This window comes from Schistocerca nitens, chromosome 1 (genome assembly GCF_023898315.1).
Source record: "Schistocerca nitens isolate TAMUIC-IGC-003100 chromosome 1, iqSchNite1.1, whole genome shotgun sequence".
Taxonomy (NCBI): Eukaryota; Metazoa; Arthropoda; class Insecta; order Orthoptera; family Acrididae; genus Schistocerca; species Schistocerca nitens.
This window is the reverse complement of record NC_064614.1, coordinates 240047054-240072505: the sequence shown is the minus strand read 5'-3', so window position 1 is coordinate 240072505 and position 25452 is coordinate 240047054. Positions and strand designations below refer to the sequence as shown.

Sequence of the window (25452 nt, the reverse complement as noted above, 5' to 3'; positions counted from 1 at the left end):
CTGTAATAGTAAAGTTAACAAGAGTACAAGCACGAGATTTTCAGTAAAAAACACGAGATGAGAAGATAGAGCTCGCGACTTTCACTACCAGGTCTGAACGGTTGCCGCAGCTCGACGAGACGGTTCCGTAATTCATAAGCTACGCCGTGCCACGAGCGCTGGAGTGCCCCTGTTGACTGACCGCCGCGTTCTTCTGCCGCAGGCGCTGCAGCCGGAAGTCCCCTCGGACCGGCCCTTCCCGTGCGACACCCGCCTCGGCCGCTCGCCCTCCCCGCCGGACTCTGTGCACCGCCTGAGGCCCGGAGACATCGACGTCATCGCCGCACTGGGCGACAGCCTCACCGCCGGCAACGGTATCCTAGCTGCCAACATCATGCAAGTGCTGGCGGAAAACAGGGGCGCCTCCTGGTCTATTGGTAAGCATTCCTCTCTCTACGACGTAGTTAAGGCCGTCAGTGACGAATGTAGCAAGTCGGTATCCTGGTAGTGGCAGAAATTTCTGTCATTCAGGTTACTGGCCCTCGGAGGTACAATTGCTGTCCAGCCGATAGGAAACAATTTTCTTGGAATGAATCCCATACCTGTAAGCAGAGTCTCATGGAACGTGATCTTCTGAAGTGCCCCGAATACAGTGAATAATACGAGGGCTATTCGGAAAGCAAAAAAAAGTTCAAATGTATGTGAAATCTTATGGGACTTAACTATTACGATCATCAGTCCTTAAGCTTACACATTACTTAACCTAAATTATCCTAAGGACAAACACACACGCCCATGCCCGCGGGAGGACTCGAACCTCCGCCGGGACCACCCTCACAGCCCATGATCGGAAAGCAAGGAATGATAGCTCGCGAAATGGAAACCACAGTGAAAATCAAAACTGTTCTATTTGCAACAGTTAGCTGAAACTTCCAGCTCCTTATATCCATAGTCGCCGATTCGACTTAGAAGTTTGTCGTAGTGCTGTACCAACTTTCCAATACCCGCGTTATGGAAGGCAGCCGCCAGTGCTTTCCGCCATTTCTCTATGCTGGCCTACAGCTCGTTGTCTGTGCCAAAATGTTGACTTCATAGCCAGCGGTTCATGTGAGCAGAGATGAAACTCAGAGGGAGACAATTACGGGCTGTATTGTGGGTAATCAAACATTTCCAATTGAAAACAAAGCAGGAGCATCTTCATTGACCCTGCAGAATACGGCTGAGAATTGTCTTGAAGAAGAAGCCGCACGACAGTTATGTAATGTTGGCTAAGTAGCTTAAGGCGAAATTTCTCACCAGGCCCTCGTACTTGGTGGGAGCCACTATTGCTATAGGTATCTTTATGTGCTGCCTGTGTGCGCAGAATAGAACTAAAAAGACCGACGTAGCACGATCGACAGATATACCAGAGACACTTCCCAAGACACCTGTGCAAAACTTCATCGGATTTTCCCTGTGGTTTCCACTTCGCGGCCGATCGTTCCGTACTTTCCGAATAACCCTCGTAATTCTCAGTATTTTCTGATGCTTATTAACATTAATCATGTAGGGGTGAGACTGAAAATATTTTGAAATATATTGCGCTACCTTGACATATTGTGTCGTCTGTGCGAAGTACTGACATTATCTTCCACAGTCTCTTGTGTCCTACGCAGGACGAGCAGGTTAGATTAGTTTAGTTTTGTTGTATGTGGATGGAGCTTTATTATTAGAGTGCATCGAAATGTATAAATTGTTGCCGGTATTGTGGGATGTTAAGGCAGATGAGTACAAAAAACAGAAATTTAGGAATGATACACGTACTTGTCCATAAGTATGTCTCAAATAGTGCAGGGGGAAATCGTAATTGTAAATGTCAAGTCTTCGAAACAACTGCCAGTAGCAAGGTATCGTAGCGTAATGGAAAAGTGCTGACTTGCTGGAACCGCATTTATTTTATTTTATTTTATTTATTTTTTTTGACGATGGAGATATGGACGTCCATTTATCTAGGGAGGGGTGGAGGGCAAGTGCCTATGTACGAGGACACCAATGTATGAAGAAACATTTCCAGTAAAGTATCGAATGCTGGATTATCAGCACAAAAGTTACGATAATCTTTCTTTTTTCAACCTCAGTTCTCTCGAAAAAAAAATTCATGAATGATATTTGACGTTGCTTGAACCAGTTTTTTATCCTCCTTTTTTCCGGCTTGCGACAAAGTAGAGCAATTATCACAGAAGCACAGGCTTTATTGTTCAACATACCGAACCAAAGTATTATCAAACAATAATGTTGAAAATGTAACTGAAGATGTTATTCAGCAGTCTATGGAGAATATCAATAATATTGCACAATATTCTAGTGCAATATTATTAACGCCGTTCACAGTGATCCATCCGTCGGATGGAAATGTTGAGCTCGTCGACCATGTCGGTGCGAGGGATAACTACTAGCACCAGTCTTGAGTCTGGATCAACAACAAAATCACAATCACAGGTTCGACACCTGCTTACCGACCGCTACATTTATACATCTGATGCATTATCTGCAGGTCGGAGGATGTTAATAGCAATGCACGTCCTCAGAAATATTGTCCAAGAGGGTTGAAATGAGATAGTGCTCTTTGTCCTCTCGCCCAGTACTTCATATGTGCATATAATCGGGAAGTTCGAATGGCATTTCAAGTGACGAATATAACAGCAGATAGACAAAAACTTGATAGGACAACATGGAACGGTGTAGCTATCGAGGAACTTGGAAAAGAAGGGTGTTGGTCAGTAAAATGTGACATCTGTGCCAGGAAAGATATTTATCTATATACACAGATCAGTGTCATTACTGTACTAATATATTTTCTTGTTTAGCATAACTTTAGCAAATATGACAAGTGTGAGAGCTTCAATAAGTTCAGTATAATCCGTCAGTGAAATAATTATAATTAGTATAATAATTAATCACTAAAATATAAAACTGGTTGACTTTAAGCTCTCCAGTAACTATGCTCCCACCTGTATTGGATAAACACATCTGCACTAGAACAGAGGAATCTTGCTTACACAAATTACATACCAACAAAACCAACGGACAAGAAAGTTTGACCTTCGCTCAGATCAGGCGGTGAGCTGTAACTACGGAATACTACAAATAGTGACAAACAAAAACATTTACAAGTGTAATTCAAGATATAAAATCCCACTGACTGCTGCGACACGTATAGGAACAAATATTAACTTGAGCGAGATACCCACAATGATGAAACACCTACAACAAATTTTCAAGGACTGGTGCCCAACCGAGTAATGGCTATTCACTTTACGATTAAACTTGCAATTAGCTTTCCAATTAAAATAAGAAAAATGTTAAGCCAATGAGTAATGATGTCAATAAATTGAAATCAAAAGCGCCAGCTGGCTTCTACTAACAGAATGTTTTTATCTAACCCAGCACAAGTAATCCCAATCAAGAAAAGTTTGTAAAATACAACCGGATAAGATTCTTAGTAACATGTACTTACTCTCTGGACAGCTGAGTAAAATTATAGGAATACGATGGAAAGCAGAATGCCTGAATGAGCTAAATTAAAATAAGAAAATTTGGCTTGTCTGCACGCCAACTCACAATCTTCGTAAATTATCCACAATACAAATGCCGCTGAGGCAAATAAGCGTAAGTTCAAAGCAGTTTCACGAATGTAGCTGCCCGTAAATATTTCTTAGCAAGTAGAATAAATGAAGCACAGCGTACCGGCACCTGGCAGCAGAAAATGAGATGCCCATCAAATACATCCATATGTCTCCGTCTCACCCTGCCCATGTATCCGCAAGGAACAAAACAGCAGGGTCGCACTAAGTCCGTCATGCAACTCGAGCGTCGTGTTCCCCATCAACGCCAGCTTGGCAACGTAAATATCCGTTCGAAATACGGCCCGATTCTGGCACGTGCTTGTAGCCTTCCACGCCCACATAACAGCTGCCCGATGACCTTCCTCCACTCAGCAGTGAGCAAAAACTGAAAGCGAGTCGACACTCGACTCTCACGGGCGAGAAGTCATCGTGCCGTATAGCGCACAAGTCGCCTGGTGTCAGAGAGGTCACGTTTGGCTTTCGATTAAACTCGAAGGCGCGGACCGCTCAAACTGAAACGCACAGATTCGTAATTTGTCAATATTTTTTTCTCTTGGCAGCGGCCTTGCCGCAGTGGATACACCGGGTCCCGTGAGATCACCGAAGTTAAGCGCTGTCGGGAGCGGTCAGCACTTGGATGGGTAACCATCCAGACCACCATGTGCTGTTGCCATTTTTCTGGGTGCATCGTGATGCCAGTTGAGGAGCTACTCGATCGAATAGTAGCGGCTTCGGTCAAGAATACCATCATAACGACCAGGAGAGTGGTGTGCTGACCCCACGCCCCTCCTATCCGCATCCTCCTCTAAGGATGACACGGCGGTCGGATGATCCCGGTAGGCCATTCGTGACCTGAAGGAGTGCCTTTTTTTTTTTTCTCTTACGCACCACTTATGAGATCTGTGGCATCTACTAGTGACACTTGAGTAGCACTGCACAAACATTAACGTGATGCAAGAAGTACTGGGTGATTAAACACACATCAAAAAAAGTTTCGCATCACCCCGGTCCCCAGAACTCCAGAAGATAGACGTTGACTGTTAATATTGTACCACAGACACAGTCCCCTTGACTGTTCAGAGATGTCACTAAACCCGCCCAAAGATGTAAACAAGCATGAATGAGCAGCGCCTATTAGACGGAGGGGGTCGACAGCCGACCACTTCCAGTCATTCCATCAGGAAGGAGGTACACGGTTCGTGTTGTCTGTAGTTCAACCATGCCTAGACGATCAATACCGCGGTTCGTTCGAATCCGCATTGTTACTCTGTGCCAGGAAGGACTCTCAACAAGGGAAGCGTCCAGGCATCTCGGAGTGTACCAAAGCAATGTTGTTCGGACATGAGGAGATACAGAGGGACAGGAACTGTCGATGACATGCTTCGCTCAAGCCGCCCAAGGGCTACTATTGCAGTGGATGACCACTAACTACGGATTATGTCTCGAAGGAACCCTGATAGCAACGCCACCATGTTGAATAATGCTTTTCGTGCAGCCATAGGACATCGTGTTACAACTCAAACTGTGCGCAATGCGCTGCATGATGCGCAGCTTCACTCACGACGTCCATGGCGAGGTCCATCTTTGCAACCACAACACCATGCAGTGCGGTACAGATGGGCCCAACAACATGCGAAATGGAATGTTCAGGATTACCATAACGTTCTCTTCACCGACGAGTGTCGCATATGCCTTCAACGAGACAATCGTCTGATACGTCTTTGGAGGTAACCCAGTCAAGCTGAACGCGTTACACACACTGTCCAGCCAGTGAAGCAAGGTGGAGGTTCTCTGCTGTTGGGGGTGGCACTATGTGAGGCGGACGTACGCCGCTGGCGGTCATGGAAGGCGCCGTAATGGTTGTACGATACGTGAATGCCATCCTCCGACCGATAGTGCAACCATATCGGCAGCATATTGGCGAGGCATTCGTCTTCGTGGACGACAATTCGGCCCCCATCGTCCACATGTTGTGATTGACTTCCTTAAGGTAAACGACATAGCTCGACTAGAGTGGCCAGCATATTCTCCAGACATGAACCCTGTCGAACATGTCTGGGATGGATTGAAAAGGGCTGTTTATGGACGACGTGACCCACCAACCACTCTGAGGGATCTACGCCAAATCGCCGTTGAGGAGTGGGACAATCTGGACCAACTGTGCCTTTATGACCTTGTGGATAGAAATCAACGACGAATAAAGGTATGCAAGAGGAGGTAATACTAGGTATTAGAGGTACCGGTGTGTATAACAATCTGGACCACCACCTCTGAAGGTCTCGCGGTATAGTGGTACAACATGCAATGTGTGGACTTCATGAGCAAGAAATGGGGTGGAAATGATATTGATGTTGATCTCTATTCCGATTTTCTGCATAGGTTCTGGAGCTCTCGGAACCGAGGTGATGCAAAACTTTTTGTGATTTGTGCAATTAATGTGCAGCTACTCACAGAGATCCAGTGTAGGTTGTGATTATCGTATGGCAGCGAAATTTGGCATCGAAACTCGTCTAATGCGTTAATGGGAAACCAACTTACCCTGGAAAAAATTATTTCCACTTGTGATCACCAGGTGCAAATCTGGCGCTGTGAATGCAAGAAAGACGGAAATAAATGTTTCTATAAGTAATGGATTAAGTAGGGACGTGGGCAGAAAAGGACAAACAAGGGAAAAAGGCATAATATTGATTTGATTATTAACCGCCACTTACACAGTTTGCTCAACATGAGCACTGGAGACGTCGAGGAGATGCTGTGCAGAGCCAGATTTGCAGCTGGTGTTAAAATCGGAACTAATTTTTTTCCATCATAATTTTGTTCCGCATTAACGCATTAGCATACTCTGAGATGACCCAGATTCGTTGGATAGCGATATGCACATATACAGATAGTGGTAGTATCGCGTACACAAGGTAGAAAAGGGTAGTGCGTTGGCGGAGCTGTCATTTGTACTCACATGATTCGTGTTTAAAGGTTTCCGGTGTGATTATGGTCGCAAGACGGGGAATAACAAACTTCGAACGCGTAATGACAGCTGAAGATAAACTTATGGGTCATTCCATTTCGGAAATAGTTAGAGATTTCAATATTTCGGGATCTATAGTGTTAAGGATATGGCGAGAATAGCACATTTTAGGCATTAGCTCTCACTATGGACAATGCAGTGGCCGATGGTGTTCATGTAACGTCGAGAGCAGAGGCGTTTGCGTAGCCAGTGCTAACAGACAAGCTACACTGTGTGGAATAACCGCAGAAATCAGTATGGACGTACGACGGACGCATCCGTTGGCGTTAAAGGGCTATGGCAACAGACGACCAACGTGAGACCCTTTGCTAACATCACGACATGACCCGCAGCGCCTCTCCTGGACCCTAGAAGACTTGAAAACCATGGTCTGGTCAGATGAGGTATGATTTCAGTTGGTAAGAGCTGATGGTAGGGCTCGAATGTGGTGCAGACTGCACAACGCCATGCACCTACATCGTCAACAAGACACTGTACAAGGTGGTGGTGGCTACATAATGGTATGGGCTGAGTTGACATGGAATGGACTGAGTCCCATGGTCCAACTGAAACGATCATTAATTGGGGTTTCGTTCGACTATATCGAGACCATTTGCAGACAGCCAGCCGGAATGGCCGAGCAGTTCTAGGCACTACAGTCCGGAACAGCGCGATCGCTACGGTCGCAGGTTCGAATCCTGCCTCGGGCATGGATGTGTGTGAAGTCCTTAGGTTAGTTAGGTTTAAGTAGTTCTAAGTCTAGGGGACTGATGACCTCAGATGTTAAGTCCCACAGTGCTTAGAGCCATTCATCCGTTAGGAAATACACTACTGGCCATTAAAATTGCTACACCAATAAGAAATGCAGATGATAAACGGGTATTCATTGGACAAATATATTATACTAGAACTGACATGTGATTACATTTTCACGCAATTTGGGTGCATAGATCCTGAGAAATCAGTACCCAAAATAACCACGTCTGGCCATAATAACGGCCTTGATACGCCTGGGCATTGAGTCAAACAGAGCTCGGATGGCGTGTACAGGTACAGCTGCCCATGCAGCTTCAACACGATACCACAGTTCATCAAGAGTAGTGGCTGGCGTATTGTGACGAACCAGTTGCTCGGCCACCACTGACCAGACGTTTTCAATTGGTGAGAGATCTGGAGAATGTGCTGGCCAGGGCAGCAGTCGAACATTTTCTGTATCCAGAAAGGCCCGCACAGGACCTGCAACATGCGGTCGTACATTATCCTGCTGAAATGTAGGATTTCGCAGAGTTCGAATGAAGGGTAGAGCCGCGGGTCTTAACACATCTGAAATCTAACGTCCACTGTTCAAAGTGCCGTCAATGCGAACAAGAGGTGACCGAGACGTGTAACCAATGGCACCCCATACCATCACGCCGGGTGATACGCCAGTATGGCGATGACGAATACACCCTTCCAATGTGCGTTCACCGCGATGTCGCCAAACACGGATGCGACCATCATGATGTGTAAACAGAACCTGGATTCATCAGAAAAAATTACATTTTGCCATTCGTGCACCTAGGTTCGTCGTTGAGTACACCATCGCAGGCGCTCCTGTCTGTGACGCAGCGTCAGGGGTAACGGTAGCCATGGTCTCCGAGCTGATAGTCCATCTATTCAATCCCCATCGATTATCTGAAAAAGGGCAAAACTATTACAGGTGAATGTTATTCATCGTTATTGGACCATTTGAGAACCGAGCGGCAAAAAAGTCCTTTTCCATCACGACAATGCACCAGCACACACCTCAGCAGTTGTGGTCGCAAAATTAATGGAAATAGGATTCCAGCTCGTTTCACATCTCCCCTATTCTCTAGACTTGGCTCCCTTGGACTACTATTTGTTCCTCAATTTGAAGAAATGGCTGGCAGGACAAAGATTTTATTCAAATGAGGAGGTGATTGCAGCAACTAATAGCTATTTTACACACTTGGACAATTCCTATTATTCGGAAGGGATCAACAAATTAGAACAGCGTTGGACGAAGTGTACAAGTCTAAAAGGAGACTATGTCGAAAAATAAAAAAAGGTTTACCCCAAACACGTAAGTAGTTTTTATTTTTGCACGGACTTCTCAGACGCCCCTCGTATATGAAGTACTCATAAACATGGCTTTAAACTTAACACTGTTGCGATATGGATACAGTACCATGACGCTAAGGAAATTCAGGACACAGTGTTCCACTTACTGACCTGAAAACACGCGGCTGACTACACAGCCGACCATCAAGCCACCATGGAGGTTAGAGGTGGCTACTTTAAACAGAGAGCCGCCTGTTGCCGGAGCTTCCGGCAGCCGCTGGACGGCGCCAATCATCGTCAGACCGCCAAGTGTTTGTCGAGATCCAGAGTTCGGGTCGCCGTGCCGCTCCGCCGCCAAACCGCAGTTCTCGCCCATACACTGTTTTCTGTGCCAAAAACATGCATCCCGACGTGCAGGAATGCAACCATTGTACCAGCTGCCCGATGCCTGTGTCACTCAGCGCCTGGTCAGCGAGCCATCAGTGTGCGTAACCCCTAGGGACGTCCGCCGCCGCTACACCATTACGAATGCACGTGGGTCGATGTCAGTCTTCCCCAGTAGACACGTCTGGGCACCTGTGTCGTGGACTAGCTGATGAACAATAAATTTTTCTGAACTCTACCTGTTGCAACCACTCTCACTGACAACTCCTGCCAACCCTCCGAGCCCAGAACACCCAGGTGAGAAACCGGAATACCATCCTGACATCACGTAAGAATGGCTCATCTACCACCCACTGCAGATGTCAACTAATCCTGCGGTCTACAGATCACATAGAAAACAGACATATATTCACATACAACATAACTTCTTAACTTAAAGCACATTTGGTTTGAATTTCTTGACTATAGACTTACGTTTGTGCTGATCATTTGCCATATCGTGTTCAAGCTTCCAACAGTGATTAGCCATAGTCTCTGCACTACACCGAACCTGATAGCATGGGTCCATTATCGAGATGTCCTGATAAAAACATTCACTTTGTTTGCTGCTGACTGAACTTGTATTCCTTGGGGAGAGGTTAATATGCGAATCCAAGAGGTAAATTTTGAGTAACACCTTGCAATACCACAGTCTGCACACTTCCATACAGGGTGAACTTCTGTGACCAGCTTTGGATTGCTTTGGCGGGGGAGATGTGGAATGTTTCCACTGTTGGCTTCGTCGTTTACCCTCAGTCTGTCGGAATGTTGTCGGACGGAATCATCCTGTTGCATGATTTCGCCCATCCACACATTGCCAGTCGGACGATGGCTAGGCTTCAGCGATTCGGTTGGGAAACACTGGAACATCCTCCGCACAGCCTGGATATTTCACTGTGTGAATTTCGAAAGACAAGGTTTCAACATGGTAAAGTAGATGCTGCGAACACAATACTAGATAATCAATTTATGGAGCATAGAAGAAGGAGCGCAAAGATTGTAGGTGAGGAACATTGTACGATAAAGGTGGCAGAAAATAAAGCGAGGAGGTGGATCGATACTTGGGGAAATTTCATAGTTTTTCAAAAGAAATTAAGCCTGCTGAAAGGAGGACATGGCGCAAGCAGTAGACAGGAAAGATTCAACACTTACTTCAAAATTTCAAAAGGCTATGCGAGATCTCGAAAGGAAGAGATGCCCAGGTATTGACGAAAAACTTGCGCAACTCCTACGGAGCAAGATCTGCGCAACCTCGAATAAAATTTACGAAACTGCGAAAAAATCCTTCAGATTTTGAAAATAATATGTTTATTATTTTTACGAACAAAGCAAGAGCGGTTAGATGTGAAAACAGCCGCACAGTGAGTAAAGTATTAGATGGTGTGTAAGTTCGTAGCGTTTTTGTTTTGAGTGTTGGTACTTCGGTTGCTACAGGTTTATTTATCGATTGTCATTTTTTATTTGTAGTTCACTGTTGCTATTTGTCATTTTATCATTTGGAGATAAGAGTGGAGCTGTGGACCCTAGAAAATGGAGTGCCAACTAGATAAATCGAAACATTTCCGATATACCGGTATTTTTCTGTTTGCTTTTTGTTGAGGGGTGACAGCAGCAGAGGCAACCAGAGACATTTGAGCGTGTCTGGGGATAATGCCACTGGTTAGAGCACGGCAAGAAAATGGTTTTCTCGTTTTAATGACGATCATTTTGAAATTACTGACTCTCCGCATTCTGGAGGTCATTCGGGGATTGATGAAGATCCTTTAATCACATTAATCCACAATGATGCACGTCTGTATACTCGAGAACAGGCAAATGTGATGACTTGCGATCATTTCACCACTGTGCGCATTTGCATACGACGTGGAAAGTTCAAAAATCGGGTGTAAGGGGACCGCGCTTCAAGCGAAAATCACAGAAATCAGCGGGTGGCCATATGTACATCTCTGCTTGCTCATCATCAATTAGCTCGCCAACAACACTATTCACATCCTGTACCGTTACTGGTGACGAAAAATGGTGTCTTTATGTGAACGTAAGGGAAAGAAAGGAATGGTTGATCCCAAACAAAGCAGCAACTCATCGTACAAAGACCTGCGCGCATCCACAAAAGATAACATTACGCATCTGATGGAACAGTGACGTTGTGGTGTACTAGGAATTGCTTCCCCAAGGCGTAACGAGCAATGTTGATATTTATTGTCAACAACTTAGATGTCTTGCAGACGCGATCCAAGAACAACGACCAGGAAGACTGTGTGTAGTGATGCTACTGAACGATAACGATGGCCCGCATTTCTGCTAGACTGACAGAAAGCACTGTATAGAATTTTTGTTGGGAAGTAATCCGCACCCACCTTATTCACCTGATCTTACGTTCTCAGAAATTCACCTTTTCTGTTCTCTGTCGAACACGTTTGACGAGTTCTTCGCTTCAAAACCACGTGGTCTCTACAGTCGCGGGATCGAAAAGCTACCCCAACGTTGGCAGACTTGTAAATAGTGAAGGAGAATACATTATTTATGACTAAAGTCTCTGTTATGTCCATCTGTTGTGTTTATTACACTTATGGCAAAACGCAGATTCAGAGGGATGTAGGTTGCAGTAGGTACTGAGAGATGAAGAAGCTTGCAGAGGATAGAGTAGCATGGAGAGCTGCATCAAACCAGTCTCAGGACTGAATACCACAACAACACGAATGGCTAAAAGCTACGAACTTACGCACCAATCCAATATTACATGCATCGAAAAGAGTCATGAGAGCTTTTTTGAAGAACAGGAGGGAAAAATAAAAGGGAGCGTAGCAGAGGTCAGCTAGATTTTTATAAAGACACAAGAAGCTACACTCCTGGAAATGGAAAAAAGAACACATTGACACCGGTGTGTCAGACCCACCATACTTGCTCCTGACACTGCGAGAGGGCTGTACAAGCAATGATCACACGCACGGCACAGCGGACACACCAGGAACCGCGGTGTTGGCCGTCGAATGGCGCTAGCTGCGCAGCATTTGTGCACCGCCGCCGTCAGTGTCAGCCAGTTTGCCGTGGCATACGGAGCTCCATCGCAGTCTTTAACACTGGTAGCATGCCGCGACAGCGTGGACGTGAACCGTATGTGCAGTTGACGGACTTTGAGCGAGGGCGTATAGTGGGCATGCGGGAGGCCGGGTGGACGTACCGCCGAATTGCTCAACACGTGGGGCGTGAGGTCTCCACAGTACATCGATGTTGTCGCCAGTGGTCGGCGGAAGGTGCACGTGCCCGTCGACCTGGAACCGGACCGCAGCGACGCACGGATGCACGCCGAGACCGTAGGATCCTACGCAGTGCCGTAGGGGACCGCACCGCCACTTCCCAGCAAATTAGGGACACTGTTGCTCCTGGGGTATCGGCGAGGACCATTCGCAACCGTCTCCATGAAGCTGGGCTACGGTCCCGCACACCGTTAGGCCGTCTTCCGCTCACGCCCCAACATCGTGCAGCCCGCCTCCAGTGGTGTCGCGACAGGCGTGAATGGAGGGACGAATGGAGACGTGTCGTCTTCAGCGATGAGAGTCGCTTCTGCCTTGGTGCCAATGATGGTCGTATGCGTGTTTGGCGCCGTGCAGGTGAGCGCCACAATCAGGACTGCATACGACCGAGGCACACAGGGCCAACACCCGGCATCATGGTGTGGGGAGCGATCTCCTACACTGGCCGTACACCACTGGTGATCGTCGAGGGGACACTGAATAGTGCACGGTACATCCAAACCGTCATCGAACCCATCGTTCTACCATTCCTAGACCGGCAAGGGAACTTGCTGTTCCAACAGGACAATGCACGTCCGCATGTATCCCGTGCCACCCAACGTGCTCTAGAAGATGTAAGTCAACTACCCTGGCCAGCAAGATCACCGGATCTGTCCCCCATTGAGCATGTTTGGGACTGGATGAAGCGTCGTCTCACGCGGTCTGCACGTCCAGCACGAACGCTGGTCCAACTGAGGCGCCAGGTGGAAATGGCATGGCAAGCCGTTCCACAGGACTACATCCAGCATCTCTACGATCGTCTCCATGGGAGAATAGCAGCCTGCATTGCTGCGAAAGGTGGATATACACTGTACTAGTGCCGACATTGTGCATGCTCTGTTGCCTGTGTCTATGTGCCTGTGGTTCTGTCAGTGTGATCATGTGATGTATCTGACCCCAGGAATGTGTCAATAAAGTTTCCCCTTCCTGGGACAATGAATTCACGGTGTTCTTATTTCAATTTCCAGGAGTGTATTTTAGAACTGTATTTAATAATAGAGCGGTGGTGTAGGGAAAACACGAAAACATACATTGCATCTGTAAATGAGTAGAACGCTGTTGACGATCTGGCAGTGTGAGGTCAGACAGAGGGACAGAAGGGTAACTTGGACAAGACACCCTTTGAGAATTGGATAAATCTTTCAGAACCTTCCTACTGAGCAAGCTGGATTCCGACCAGGACGGAGCTGCGGTGAGCACGTCTTATCTTTAAAAACATTGAAGAAGGATACCAAACGAAGCAGAAAATATCAACTGCTTTCGTTGACCTAAGTGCAGCATACGAAACAGTTTGGAAACATTGTAACCTCCCCGCAAAAATTTTAAAAGTCAATAACAGTGAAATTGTAACCTCCCAGCAAGAATATGAAAGTCAATATTAAGTGAAATGTTGTCTTCCCACAAAACTGCATAATAAAAATGAGTCAAGCGTAACCTCCTTGCAAAATTAAAGAATAATAATGGCCCAAATGTAAACTCCCCACAAAATTAACGTTAAGATGAACCTGATAAATTTTATAAGGGCAGCTGCGCTGACCTTCGGCCCTGTGAAATAATTAAACCTGAATAGAGAAACCAAAATTCTTACCTCAGTAAAACTGCATCTATATCTGCTCTTATTTTTCGGCACAGCTCCGTGCAATGCTGGCCCATGTTTAATTTTGATTCTTGGAGGGAATGCATAGGAAATATTATTTAACTTGAAATGAATCTTTTTTTTAAAAAGGTTACTTTGTAGAAAAATTATTATTGGGGCAATTCTTGAACAAATTAATTACAATTAACATATGTTATTAGCTGAGCGCAATGCTGCTTCATTACCTTCAATAACAATATACCTCGTCCAGAACCGTGACCAGAGATGTAAGGAGAGCACGCCGCCGACCCATGTCGACGCCCGCTCAGTACAACCGTCCACTCGCTACTAATACTGCCGACTGACAGTAACTCGCAACTGACAACTCGCTCTGCCGACTCCTCACACACAACTGAACTCTCGCGCGGTCAATCGCAGACTAGCAACGATAAATAACTCTCTGGTCAGAGATTCTGTCATGCCTCGCCATCGCTGGTACTGAATACGTATGAGACGTACGCGTTTCATAACCCTCCACTGGGGAGGCAAAAATTTGGCAGCGATGGTGAGTAATTTGGACTTGCCATGAGCAACAAATTTTTTCTTAACTGACTAACTTTACAATCACAAAATATAAGTATAGGTGTAGAACATGAAGTAAATATAGTGCACATGCACCGAGTACACAACATATCAGACAATGACAAAAAATATATATACAATGAGTACAGAACATATCAGCAATCACAAAAATTGTATATACAAATCATATTGATAAATGACAAAAGTGCACACTTACTGAAGTAGTGAACATATCAGGAAATCACAAATGTCTAGGCAACGAGTACAAATCATATTGAGAAATGACAAAAGTGCACACTCACTGAAGTTCAGCACAAAACATATTAACGAATGACATAAGTGCACATGCACTGAAAAATTATTCAAAGTCTTCACAACAAATAGACATAATGAGTACAAATCTCATTGACAAATGACATAAGTGCACATGTACTGTAGTTCAGAACATATCAGCAAATGAGAAAAAAAATGTACACACAATGAATATAAATCATGTTAGAAAAATGACAAAAGTGCACACGCACTATAATTCAGAATATATCAGCAAATCAAAAAAAATGTATTGGTCATGAATACAAATCATATTAGCAAAAAAATGATTTTCACTATGTTACAAGAATTAGGATAGGAAAGGGAAGGATTGCATCATGGTTGTAGCACTTTAGGTTGCATGCAGCTGCACTGAAAGTCCATATCTTTCTACTGAAGCACAACACCAAGTGAGACAATCTGAAGTTCTTTTCCCAGAAGTATTTATCAGCGTAGCCAAGACACTGAAATGTCGTAGTAATATTCCATGTTATCATTTTGGCAGTACATTAGGTACACCAAACAGTGGGACCATAATAACATCTCCATCGCTCAAGGTGGTGGACAGCATGTCGTGTCAACACCATGTCCTTGTAAGGTACACCAACGTAGAATTAGTGCAAAAACCAAATATAGTGCTCCATGATCAAGAGGATATACAGGACAAACGGATATTGCAGTAATTCAGGGTAGTTAGGCCAGAAGGTGAAGGACATTAAGTCACATACTAGTCTTCACTGAGAATTACATTAGTAGTTTGCGGCATTAATTGCCAAGTTATTGAACATTTCTGTACCATGTATGTAGTATTACAGAATAATGTTCATAAATTGGCGTTTTACAGAGAACATTGGCACTTATTTCCTAATTACAAGTCATCAGAAGTCATAACTTAAAACAGGAGGTAGTCAATAACATAATATTACAGAATAATGTTCATAATTAATCATTGGTCATCTCAATATAGTAATCAGTAGCATTCATTTCCCAGTTACAAAGCATAGAACAGGAGGTAGTCAAGAACATAGTATTACAGAATAATGTTCATAATTAATCATTGGTCATCTCAATACAGTAATCAGTAGCATTCATTTCCCAGTTACAAAGCATAAAACAGGAGGTAGTCAATAACATAGTGTTACAGAATAATGTTCATAATTAATCATTGGTCATCTCAATACAGTAATCAGTAGCATTCATTTCCCAGTTACAAAGCATTATTATTATACTGTAACTATTACTCAAAGTCTGTGATTGGAAAACACCATTCAGTATTACTCATAACTCTTTTAAATTGGTAGCATTATTTGGGACTGGTAATATTTTTTTTTTGTGCTAGCAGTGCATTGCGTTGGGATCGATAACTAATTGCTAGGGCATAATAATATTTACATTTGACTTATTGCTGCAAATGAAGATGTGTAACGTCATTCGTCATGAGTCAGCCGTAGCAAGGTTATGAAACAAATAGAGCATATGTGATCACATTTATAAATGACATAGACGTAATGAACAACTGCTTATAGCACATTAAATTCATAAATAATTTCTCCTGCAAAAATATACAAAAAATGGATTATTAAGCTGAAAGAAGAAACGCATATTATGCTGAAAAGTAGTGAACTTCGAATCAACAGGTAGTGAAATGTGTATAAAAAATGTGTTCCATAGCTGTTCCTTCCAAAACCTTCATTCATCCTACTATGCAATATAATACATACTGTCAAAACGAACTGCAACAAATACTTAAATAACTATATAGCATAAATACATAACTTCAACATTATCCTCATCTGTAAAGAAAAAACTTCATTATCCATCACTTCATTATCCATATTATCATAACTCCATTATTATCATCACCTGTAAAGAAAAACTTCATTATCCATAGTAGTATATTCTTCATCATTATTCATCAGCATTCATTATCATCTGCAAAAAATTACTTCATTACTCATTACACAACTATTCCCTATCTCTAGCATATTTCATCACTAAAACTAAGATGTGTAGTTCTGTCTGACAGCCTGCATCAATCGCCTTGTATTCTGAAAGAAAAAAATATTTAAGACTGCTATTCTACGATGTGTATACTATATTCTTGTTAATTCTGATCCAATTACTCTTCCTCACAAGGTTTGCATCTTCTTTAGACCATTCCGAAGGTGAAATTCCCATTTTTGTTTAATTTATTTCTTTCACGCATCATTTCTTTCTGAAATTGATGAACAAAGATTAATGTCTTGCATTTACATCATATACTCACTAAATAATGACTGGTTTATAGTAACATAATTAAGCATACAGCATAACATGACAGAAAACGTAATATGTCAAAAAAAATAGACAGTGTTCAAATGCAAAAATGTACACAGAATATCACAATGCAGCAGCAAAAAATGTAAAACTGTCACGATGTTGAGATATCATATGGCAAAATGTCAAAGTCAACTGGTGTTTGTTATATCTTAACTATTTCATAGTGCCTACAAACAAAATACGAAAAAAATCGTACATACATAAAAAGAATGACAAGAAATGTGACCTTCTTTGAGTTCAGCTTGTATGTTGTTTAGTTAATAGAGGCGAGAATTAAAGACTTTAATGGAGAGAGAATTTAATAAAATTAATATGTCACTAGATAAAATTGCATAATTATTCATAAGATAGTAAGTTTATCTGGAAAAATGTGCACAGTCTGATATGTAACGACATAAAGAGCGACCTGCTAACCTTACCTTGCCGAGCACTTGCCAAGAAAAAATACGACAGTCATCAGTAAGTAATCACATAAATATAATTGCATAAATGGTCATAAAATGTGTAAATTCATCTGGAAAAATATGCACGGTCTGATGTGTAACGACAAGAAGAGACGACCTGCTAACCTTACCTTGCCGAGCACTTGCCAAGAAAAAATACGACAGTCATCAGTAAGTAATCACATAAATATAATTGCATAAATGGTCATAAAATGTGTAAATTCATCTGGAAAAATATGCACGGTCTGATGTGTAACGACAAGAAGAGACGACCTGCTAACCTTACCTTGCCGAGCACTTGCCAAGAAAAAATACGACAGTCATCAGTAAGTAATCACATAAATATAATTGCATAAATGGTCATAAAATGTGTAAATTCATCTGGAAAAATATGCACGGTCTGATGTGTAACGACAAGAAGAGACGACCTGCTAACCTTACCTTGCCGAGCACTTGCCAAAAAAAAATACGACAGTCATCAGTAAGTAATCACATAAATATAATTGCATAAATGGTCATAAAATGTGTAAATTCATCTGGAAAAATATGCACGGTCTGATGTGTAACGACAAGAAGAGACGACCTGCTAACCTTACCTTGCCGAGCACTTGCCAAGAAAAAATACGACAGTCATCAGTAAGTAATCACATAAATATAATTGCATAAATGGTCATAAAATGTGTAAATTCATCTGGAAAAATATGCACGGTCTGATGTGTAACGACAAGAAGAGACGACCTGCTAACGTTACCTTGCCGGGCACTTGCCAAGAAAAAATACGACAATCATCAGTAAGTGTTCATGTGAATATAATTGTATAAGTGATCATAAAATTAGCAAATGGCATTATAGCATGTTAAATCATAAAGTATCTTCATTCAATAAAAGGTGTGATGTTTGACCAGTGGTGATTTCCTTTCGATTTTCTGGTTCTCAAAGTTTCGACGCGTACAACATTGGGGTGAGGAATGCTGCGAATCCGATATGGACCTGCGTATAGAAGCTCAAATTTACTGCACCTGCCTTTTCCTTTATTAGATAAATGGTGTATACGTACTAATATCTTCTGTCCAATGTGAAAGTCACGGCGTATACAAACCTGTTTTTGTTGTTTTCTCCGGCGCTCTGCGGCACGTTTGATGTTGTTCAGCGCAGTGTCAATTAGTTCATGGTGTCGTAGTCGACGAGATGTAGGAAATGTTACTAATTCTTTAATTTTGTTAGGTGGTTCAACATTTTTCAGTATAACAGACGGAGATAGCATAGTAGATTCATTTGGTATGGAATTAATTACATCTTGGAATGAGTGTATGTGTGTGTCCCAATCAATATGTCTTTTATGGCAGTATATTCTACACAGTTTACCAATTTCTTTCATTATTCGTTCACAAGGGTTCGAAGAAGCATGGTACCTGGATATATATATCGGAGAAATGTTTCTAGCTCGTAACATACGTGTCCATATAACAGATCGAAAATGTGATCCATTGTCGGAAATTACTTTCATCACATGCCCTACATGAAATAAAAAATGTTTCACAAGTGCTATTCTATAAGGCGAAAGGAGTCGCTCTATATTAAAAAAATTACAGCTACTAACATCCACAAATATAAACCTCGAAGGCAGAAAAAATTCATGAAAGCTGTGTTTGTAGTAGAGAATTTTATGGCTGCAAAATATGAATATCGAGGTTGACAGAAATGGTACGATTAGACTTCTTAGTAATGCACGCCTTAGAAACGTTGTATCAGAGGAGATTGTCAAAGACCAGATGAAATAATTAAGTAAGGGGCGTCCCAGAAAACTGTAACTGAAGGGTAGGATGTAGGAAACAGTCATAGGAGTAGGTTCAGATATAAATGCTCTTGGTAGATGGTTTACGATGCAGGGCGTAACAGTTATGTTGAAATGAAGACATCTAGTACATGAGTGGAGAACGGCATCATACAAACTTAGCATTGATAACCGAAATAACAACTCGCCAAAGTGTGATAAGATATTGCTTTTAAGTTAATGAGTTAACGACTAGCACTGGTTATTATTTTTGATCATAAATGGATTAACCATGTTATCTAAGAGAATACAGAGTGGTCGATTGATAGTGACCGGGCCAAATATCTCACGAAAGAAGCATCAAAGGCCGGCCAGTGTGGCCGAGCGGTTCTAGGCGCTTCAGTCTGGAACCGCGCGACAGCTACGGTAGCAGGTTCGAATCCTGCCTCGGTCATGAATGTGTGTGCTGTCCTTAGGTTGGTTAGGTTTAAGTAGTTCTAAGTTCTAGGGGACAGATGACCTCAGATGTTAAGCCCAATAGTGCTCAGAGCCATTTGAACCATTTTGAAGCATCAAACGAAAAAACTACAAAGAACGAAACTCGTCTAGCTTGAAGGGTAAACCAGATGGCACTATGGTTGGCCGACTAGATGGAGCTGCCATAGGTCAAACGGATATCAACTGCGTTTTTTTAAATAGGAACCCCGATTTTTTATTACCTATTGTTGTAGTACGTAAAGAAATATGAATGTTATAGTTGGACCACTTTTTTCGCTTTGTGATAGATGGCGCTGTAATAGTCACTAACGGATAAGTACGTGGTATCACGTAACATTTCGCCAGTGCGGACGGTATTTGCTTCGTGATACATTACCCGTGTTAAAATGCACCGTTTACCAATTGCGAAAAAGGTGGATATCGTGTTGATGTACGGCTATTGTGATCAAAATGCCCAACGGGCGTGTGCTATGTATGCTGCTCGGAACCCTGGACATCATCGAAGTGTCCGGACCGTTCGCCACATAGGTTATTTAATGAAACAGGAAGTGTTCAGCCACATGTGAAACGTTAACCACAACCTGCAAGAAATGATGATGCCCAAGTAGGTGTTTTAGCTGCTGTTGCGGCTAATCCGCACATCAGTAGCAGACAAATTACGCGAGAATCGGGAACCTAAAAAACGTCGGTGTTGAGAATGCTACATCAACATCGACTGCATCCATACGATATTTCTATACACCAGGAATTACATGGCGACGACTTTGAACGTCGCGTACAGTTCTGCCACTGGGCATAAGAGAAATTACGGGACGATGACAGATTTTTTGCAAGCGTTGTATTTAGCGACGAAGCGTCATTCACCAACAGCGGTAACGTAAACCGGCATAATATGCACTATTGGCAACGGAAAATCCACGATGGCTGCGACAAGTGGAACATCAGCCACCTTGGCGGGTTAATGTATGGTGCGGCATTATGGGAGGAAGGATAATTGGCCCCCATTTTATCGATGGCAATCTAAATGGTGCAATGTATGCTGTTTTCCTACGCAATGTTCTACCGATGTAACTACAAGATGTTTCACTGCATGACAGAATGGCGATGTACTTCCAACATGATGGATGTCTGGCACATAGCTCGCGTGCGGTTGAAGCTGTACTGAATAGCATATTTCGTGACAGGTGGATTGATCGTCGAAACACCATACCATGGCCCGCACGTTCACCGGATCTGGCGTCCCCGGATTTCTTTCTGTGTGGAAAGTTGAGAAATATTTGCTATCGTGATCCACCGACAACTTTCTCTTCCTCGTGATGACTGGGTGTTATATGATGTCCTTAGGTTAGTTAGGTTTAAGTAGTTCTAAGTTCTAGGGGACTGATGACCATAGATGTTAAGTCCCACGGTGCTCAGAGCCATCTGAACCATTTGAACCACCGACAACGCCTGACAACATGCGTCAGCGCGTTGTCAATGCATGTGCGAACATCACGGAAGGCGAACTACTCGCTGTTGAGGGGAATGTCGTTACACGTATTGCCAAATGCATTGAGGTTGACGGACATCATTTTGAGCATTTATTGCATTAATGTGGTATTTACAGGTAATCACGCTGTAACAACATGGTTTCTCAGAAATGATAAGTTAAAAAAGGTACATGTATCACATTGGAATAACCGAAATAAAATCTTCAAACGTACCTACGTTCTGTATTGTAATTTAAAAAAGCTACCTGTTACCAAGTGTTCGTCTAAAATTTTGAGACATATGTTTGTGACTATTACAGCGCCATCTATCACAAAGCGGAAAAAGTGGTCCAACGGAAACATTCATAATTCTTTACGTACTACACGAATATACAGTCCTGGAAATGGAAAAAAGATCACATTGACACCGGTGTGTCAGACCCACCATACTTGCTCCGGACACTGCGAGAGGGCTGTACAAGCAATGATCACACGCACGGCACAGCGGACACACCAGGAACCGCGGTGCTGGCCGTCGAATGGCGCTAGCTGCGCAGCATTTGTGCACCGCCGCCGTCAGTGTCAGCCAGTTTGCCGTGGCATACGGAGCTCCATCGCAGTCTTTAACACTGGTAGCATGCCGCGACAGCGTGGACGTGAACTGTATGTGCAGTTGACGGACTTTGAGCTAGGGCGTATAGTGGGCATGCGGGAGGCCGGGTGGACGTACCGCCGAATTGCTCAACACGTGGGGCGTGAGGTCTCCACAGTACATCGATGTTGTCGCCAGTGGTCGGCGGAAGGTGCACGTGCCCGTCGACCTGGAACCGGACCGCAGCGACGCACGGATGCACGCCAAGACCGTAGGATCCTACGCAGTGCCGTAGGGGACCGCACCGCCACTTCCCAGCAAATTAGGGACACTGTTGCTCCTGGGGTATCGGCGAGGACCATTCGCAACCGTCTCCATGAAGCTGGGCTACGGTCCCGCACACCGTTAGGCCGTCTTCCGCTCACGCCCCAACATCGTGCAGCCCGCCTCCAGTGGTGTCGCGACAGGCGTGAATGGAGGGACGAATGGAGACGTGTCATCTTCAGCGATGAGAGTCGCTTCTGTCTTGGCGCCAATGATGGTCGTATGCGTGTTTGGCGCCGTGCAGGTGAGCGCCACAATCAGGACTGCATACGACCGAGGCACACAGGGCCAACACCCGGCATCATGGTGTGGGGAGCGATCTCCTACACTGGCCGTACACCACTGGTGATCGTCGAGGGGACACTGAATAGTGCACGGTACATCCAAACCGTCATCGAACCCATCGTTCTACCATTCCTAGACCGGCAAGGGAACTTGCTGTTCCAACAGGACAATGCACGTCCGCATGTATCCCGCGCCACCCAACGTGCTCTAGAAGGTGTAAGTCAACTACCCTGGCCAGTAAGATCTCCGGATCTGTCCCCCATTGAGCATGTTTGGGACTGGATGAAGCGTCGTCTCACGCGGTCTGCACGTCCAGCACGAACGCTGGTCCAACTGAGGCGCCAGGTGGAAATGGCATGTCAAGCCGTTCCACAGGACTACATCCAGCATCTCTACGATCGTCTCCATGGGAGAATAGCAGCCTGCATTGCTGCGAAAGGTGGATATACACTGTACTAGTGCCGACTTTGTGCATGCTCTGTTGCCTGTGTCTATGTGCCTGTGGTTCTGTCAGTGTGATCATGTGATGTATCTGACCCCAGGAATGTGTCAATAAAGTTTCCCCTTCCTGGGACAATGAATTCACGGTGTTCTTATTTCAATTTCCAGGAGTGTATAATAAAAATGGGGGTTCCTATTTAAAAAAAAAAAAAACGCAGTTGATATTCATCTAGCGCGCCAACCATAGCGCTATCTGGGTTTCCCCCTTCAAGCTAGACAAGTTTAGTTCTTTGTAGTTTTTCCGTTTGACGCTTATTTCGTGAGATATTTGGCCCGGTCCACCCTGTGTATGACAGAGCGGTAATGGTATACACTGTTGCAGCATCAGCCTGGGGCAGGCCGCCACAACCATTAAGGGTAAGCTGGCCGCCCACCTACGTAATTCTGCAGCTGGGTGTTGAAGTAACGCTGGCGTAGCATTCTGAAATCCACCGTCAACGGTGAACTGGATCGCTACGTGCACATGTAGCACAATGCACGATGGGAGGCTACTTCTCACCATAGCACTCTTGGCTGCAACGAGTACAAACTTTCCCTGCTCAGTCTTCCCTTGAATTTTGACTGGCATTGTCTCTGCACCAATCATCGGTCGAATGCGTGGCCTAACAGCTGCAGTATCATCGAGCAGCATAACCAATTATGCGAAGCCTTCACCTAGCTCTGGTGGTTCCAGGTTTTAGACCTCTTATTGGGTGCCATCGGCTGACGCTCCAGCAGGTCTCCAAGAGTCTTGCAGTCAACTCGGGGTGTCTGTAGGTCACTGCCAGCTGCCGTAGGCCGCCGCCTGCCAGTGTACAGCTGGCCAGCCGTAAGCTTTCACTTGTCTCGCTTCAGCAAGGCCGCCGTCGCCGCCAGCCGTAATTCTCCTGTCACAGCATCCCACTTCAGGGGATATCTGGTCACTGTCCACTAGCTACGGCCGGCTCCAGTGATTCAGTCATGGACTTCCTGTGTGGAAGCATCGATTAATAAAGATCGTTGTTCTTGAGTGAGCATTCTCGAGTCAACACTCGCCGCCGTACTGGAATATCACTTCCCACAGCTCGGCATACACGCCACTTTGGAGGCGGGAGTGGAAACCTGCAACACTGGTGTCAGTGTAGTGTTCTAGCATAATTCGGCTATGACAACAGATAGGTGAAACGCCTGGTTAGATCCGCAGGACAGAACAGGTAGTTGGAATTGTGGAAAGGGGCCAAAAATGAGCGGCTGTCAGTTACACTGGAACACATATAACTTTATTTAGTTGCCCAAACATTACAGCGCAAATTTCCGTCCTTATCTATCGACTGAATATGTCACACAATCTTATGGCTTAAGGGCACAATCTCTTTAACTTTTAAAACGGCTGAAGGCCCATGATTTAAAACACAATGATTTAAAACACAACTACAATAAATTTTCAAAAGGCAGAAAGCGCAAGGTTTTATCCTTAAATAATATTTTAAATGAGGCTGAAAGCCGAAACAATGCAAAACTTGAGAGGTAATGAACTTTCAATTTTAAAACGGCCGAAGGCCCATTACTTAAAACCTAACTAAAAGCATACAAATTCAAACCATCGCCTATGAGCCATTAAAATACACAGTCAAACACCAAAAAGAAAAGGCAGTACATCCAGCGGCGCTCAGAAATTTCCGGGGGTCGGTCTGCACTTGAAATAAAAGTGTTCGTTTACGTGTGACAGGTAGTTGGCCCAACTATATCCGATCAGCCGGCAACCTAACCAAGAGACAGTCAACGGACCGACCGACAAGACGACTTGCTTTCCACCCAATCTGTAAACAAGGAACTCCAATGCCAAAACGTAAAAGGCGTAGCCGCCCACAAGCTGTCAAAACTACACACACGTGTTGGACAGCGACAACACGGTGAGGAAAGGAAACTGCCTGAATTTTACGTCAGCGGCCAGGGCAGGTAACCGGAACGCTAACGGCTAACGGCCACAAGGCAGAAAATTCCGCTGGTGCACTTGGACCAAACTACAGTTAAACTCCACCGGATGGTGGCCAAACTTTCGCCAACTCGAACACTCGCTTTTGCTCACGGGAATACCCCAAATAGCCAACCACGACAACCAACGTCACAATGTGAACGGACTGGCTTCGGCAATTAAATCACCACTCAACTTTGATGTCCTGGGTCGGTGAGCCACGAACCTCGTAGCAATCGGAACAGCTCCCACACACTCCGACACTGCGTAGAGACCGCCATCGGGCCCGGCCCACTGCGCCGCGCGGAAATTTCCTGGCTGATCCACACCAACCGACCGACTGCCGCACACTGGCTAGCCGGAAACTACAAGCACCAGACCAAAGATAGTACAAGGTGCGAATATCGATACACACCGCTGCTGCCACACATAGAAAGAGGAAGAACCACGACATAACAGCAATAACCGCGGGAAACCAAACG

The 25452-nt window shown here is 44.4% G+C and overlaps 1 protein-coding gene across 1 annotated transcript in view; it reads left to right on the top strand.

The window, feature by feature from the left end:
* The window catches only part of LOC126239520 (phospholipase B1, membrane-associated-like), a 145627-nt gene that overhangs the window by 37467 nt on the left and 82708 nt on the right, over window positions 1–25452 (top strand). The window contains exon 2 of the mRNA XM_049947870.1: window positions 203–416. Within this exon, the coding sequence (XP_049803827.1) occupies window positions 203–416 (214 nt within the window). The remainder of the gene's footprint in view (window positions 1–202; window positions 417–25452) is intronic.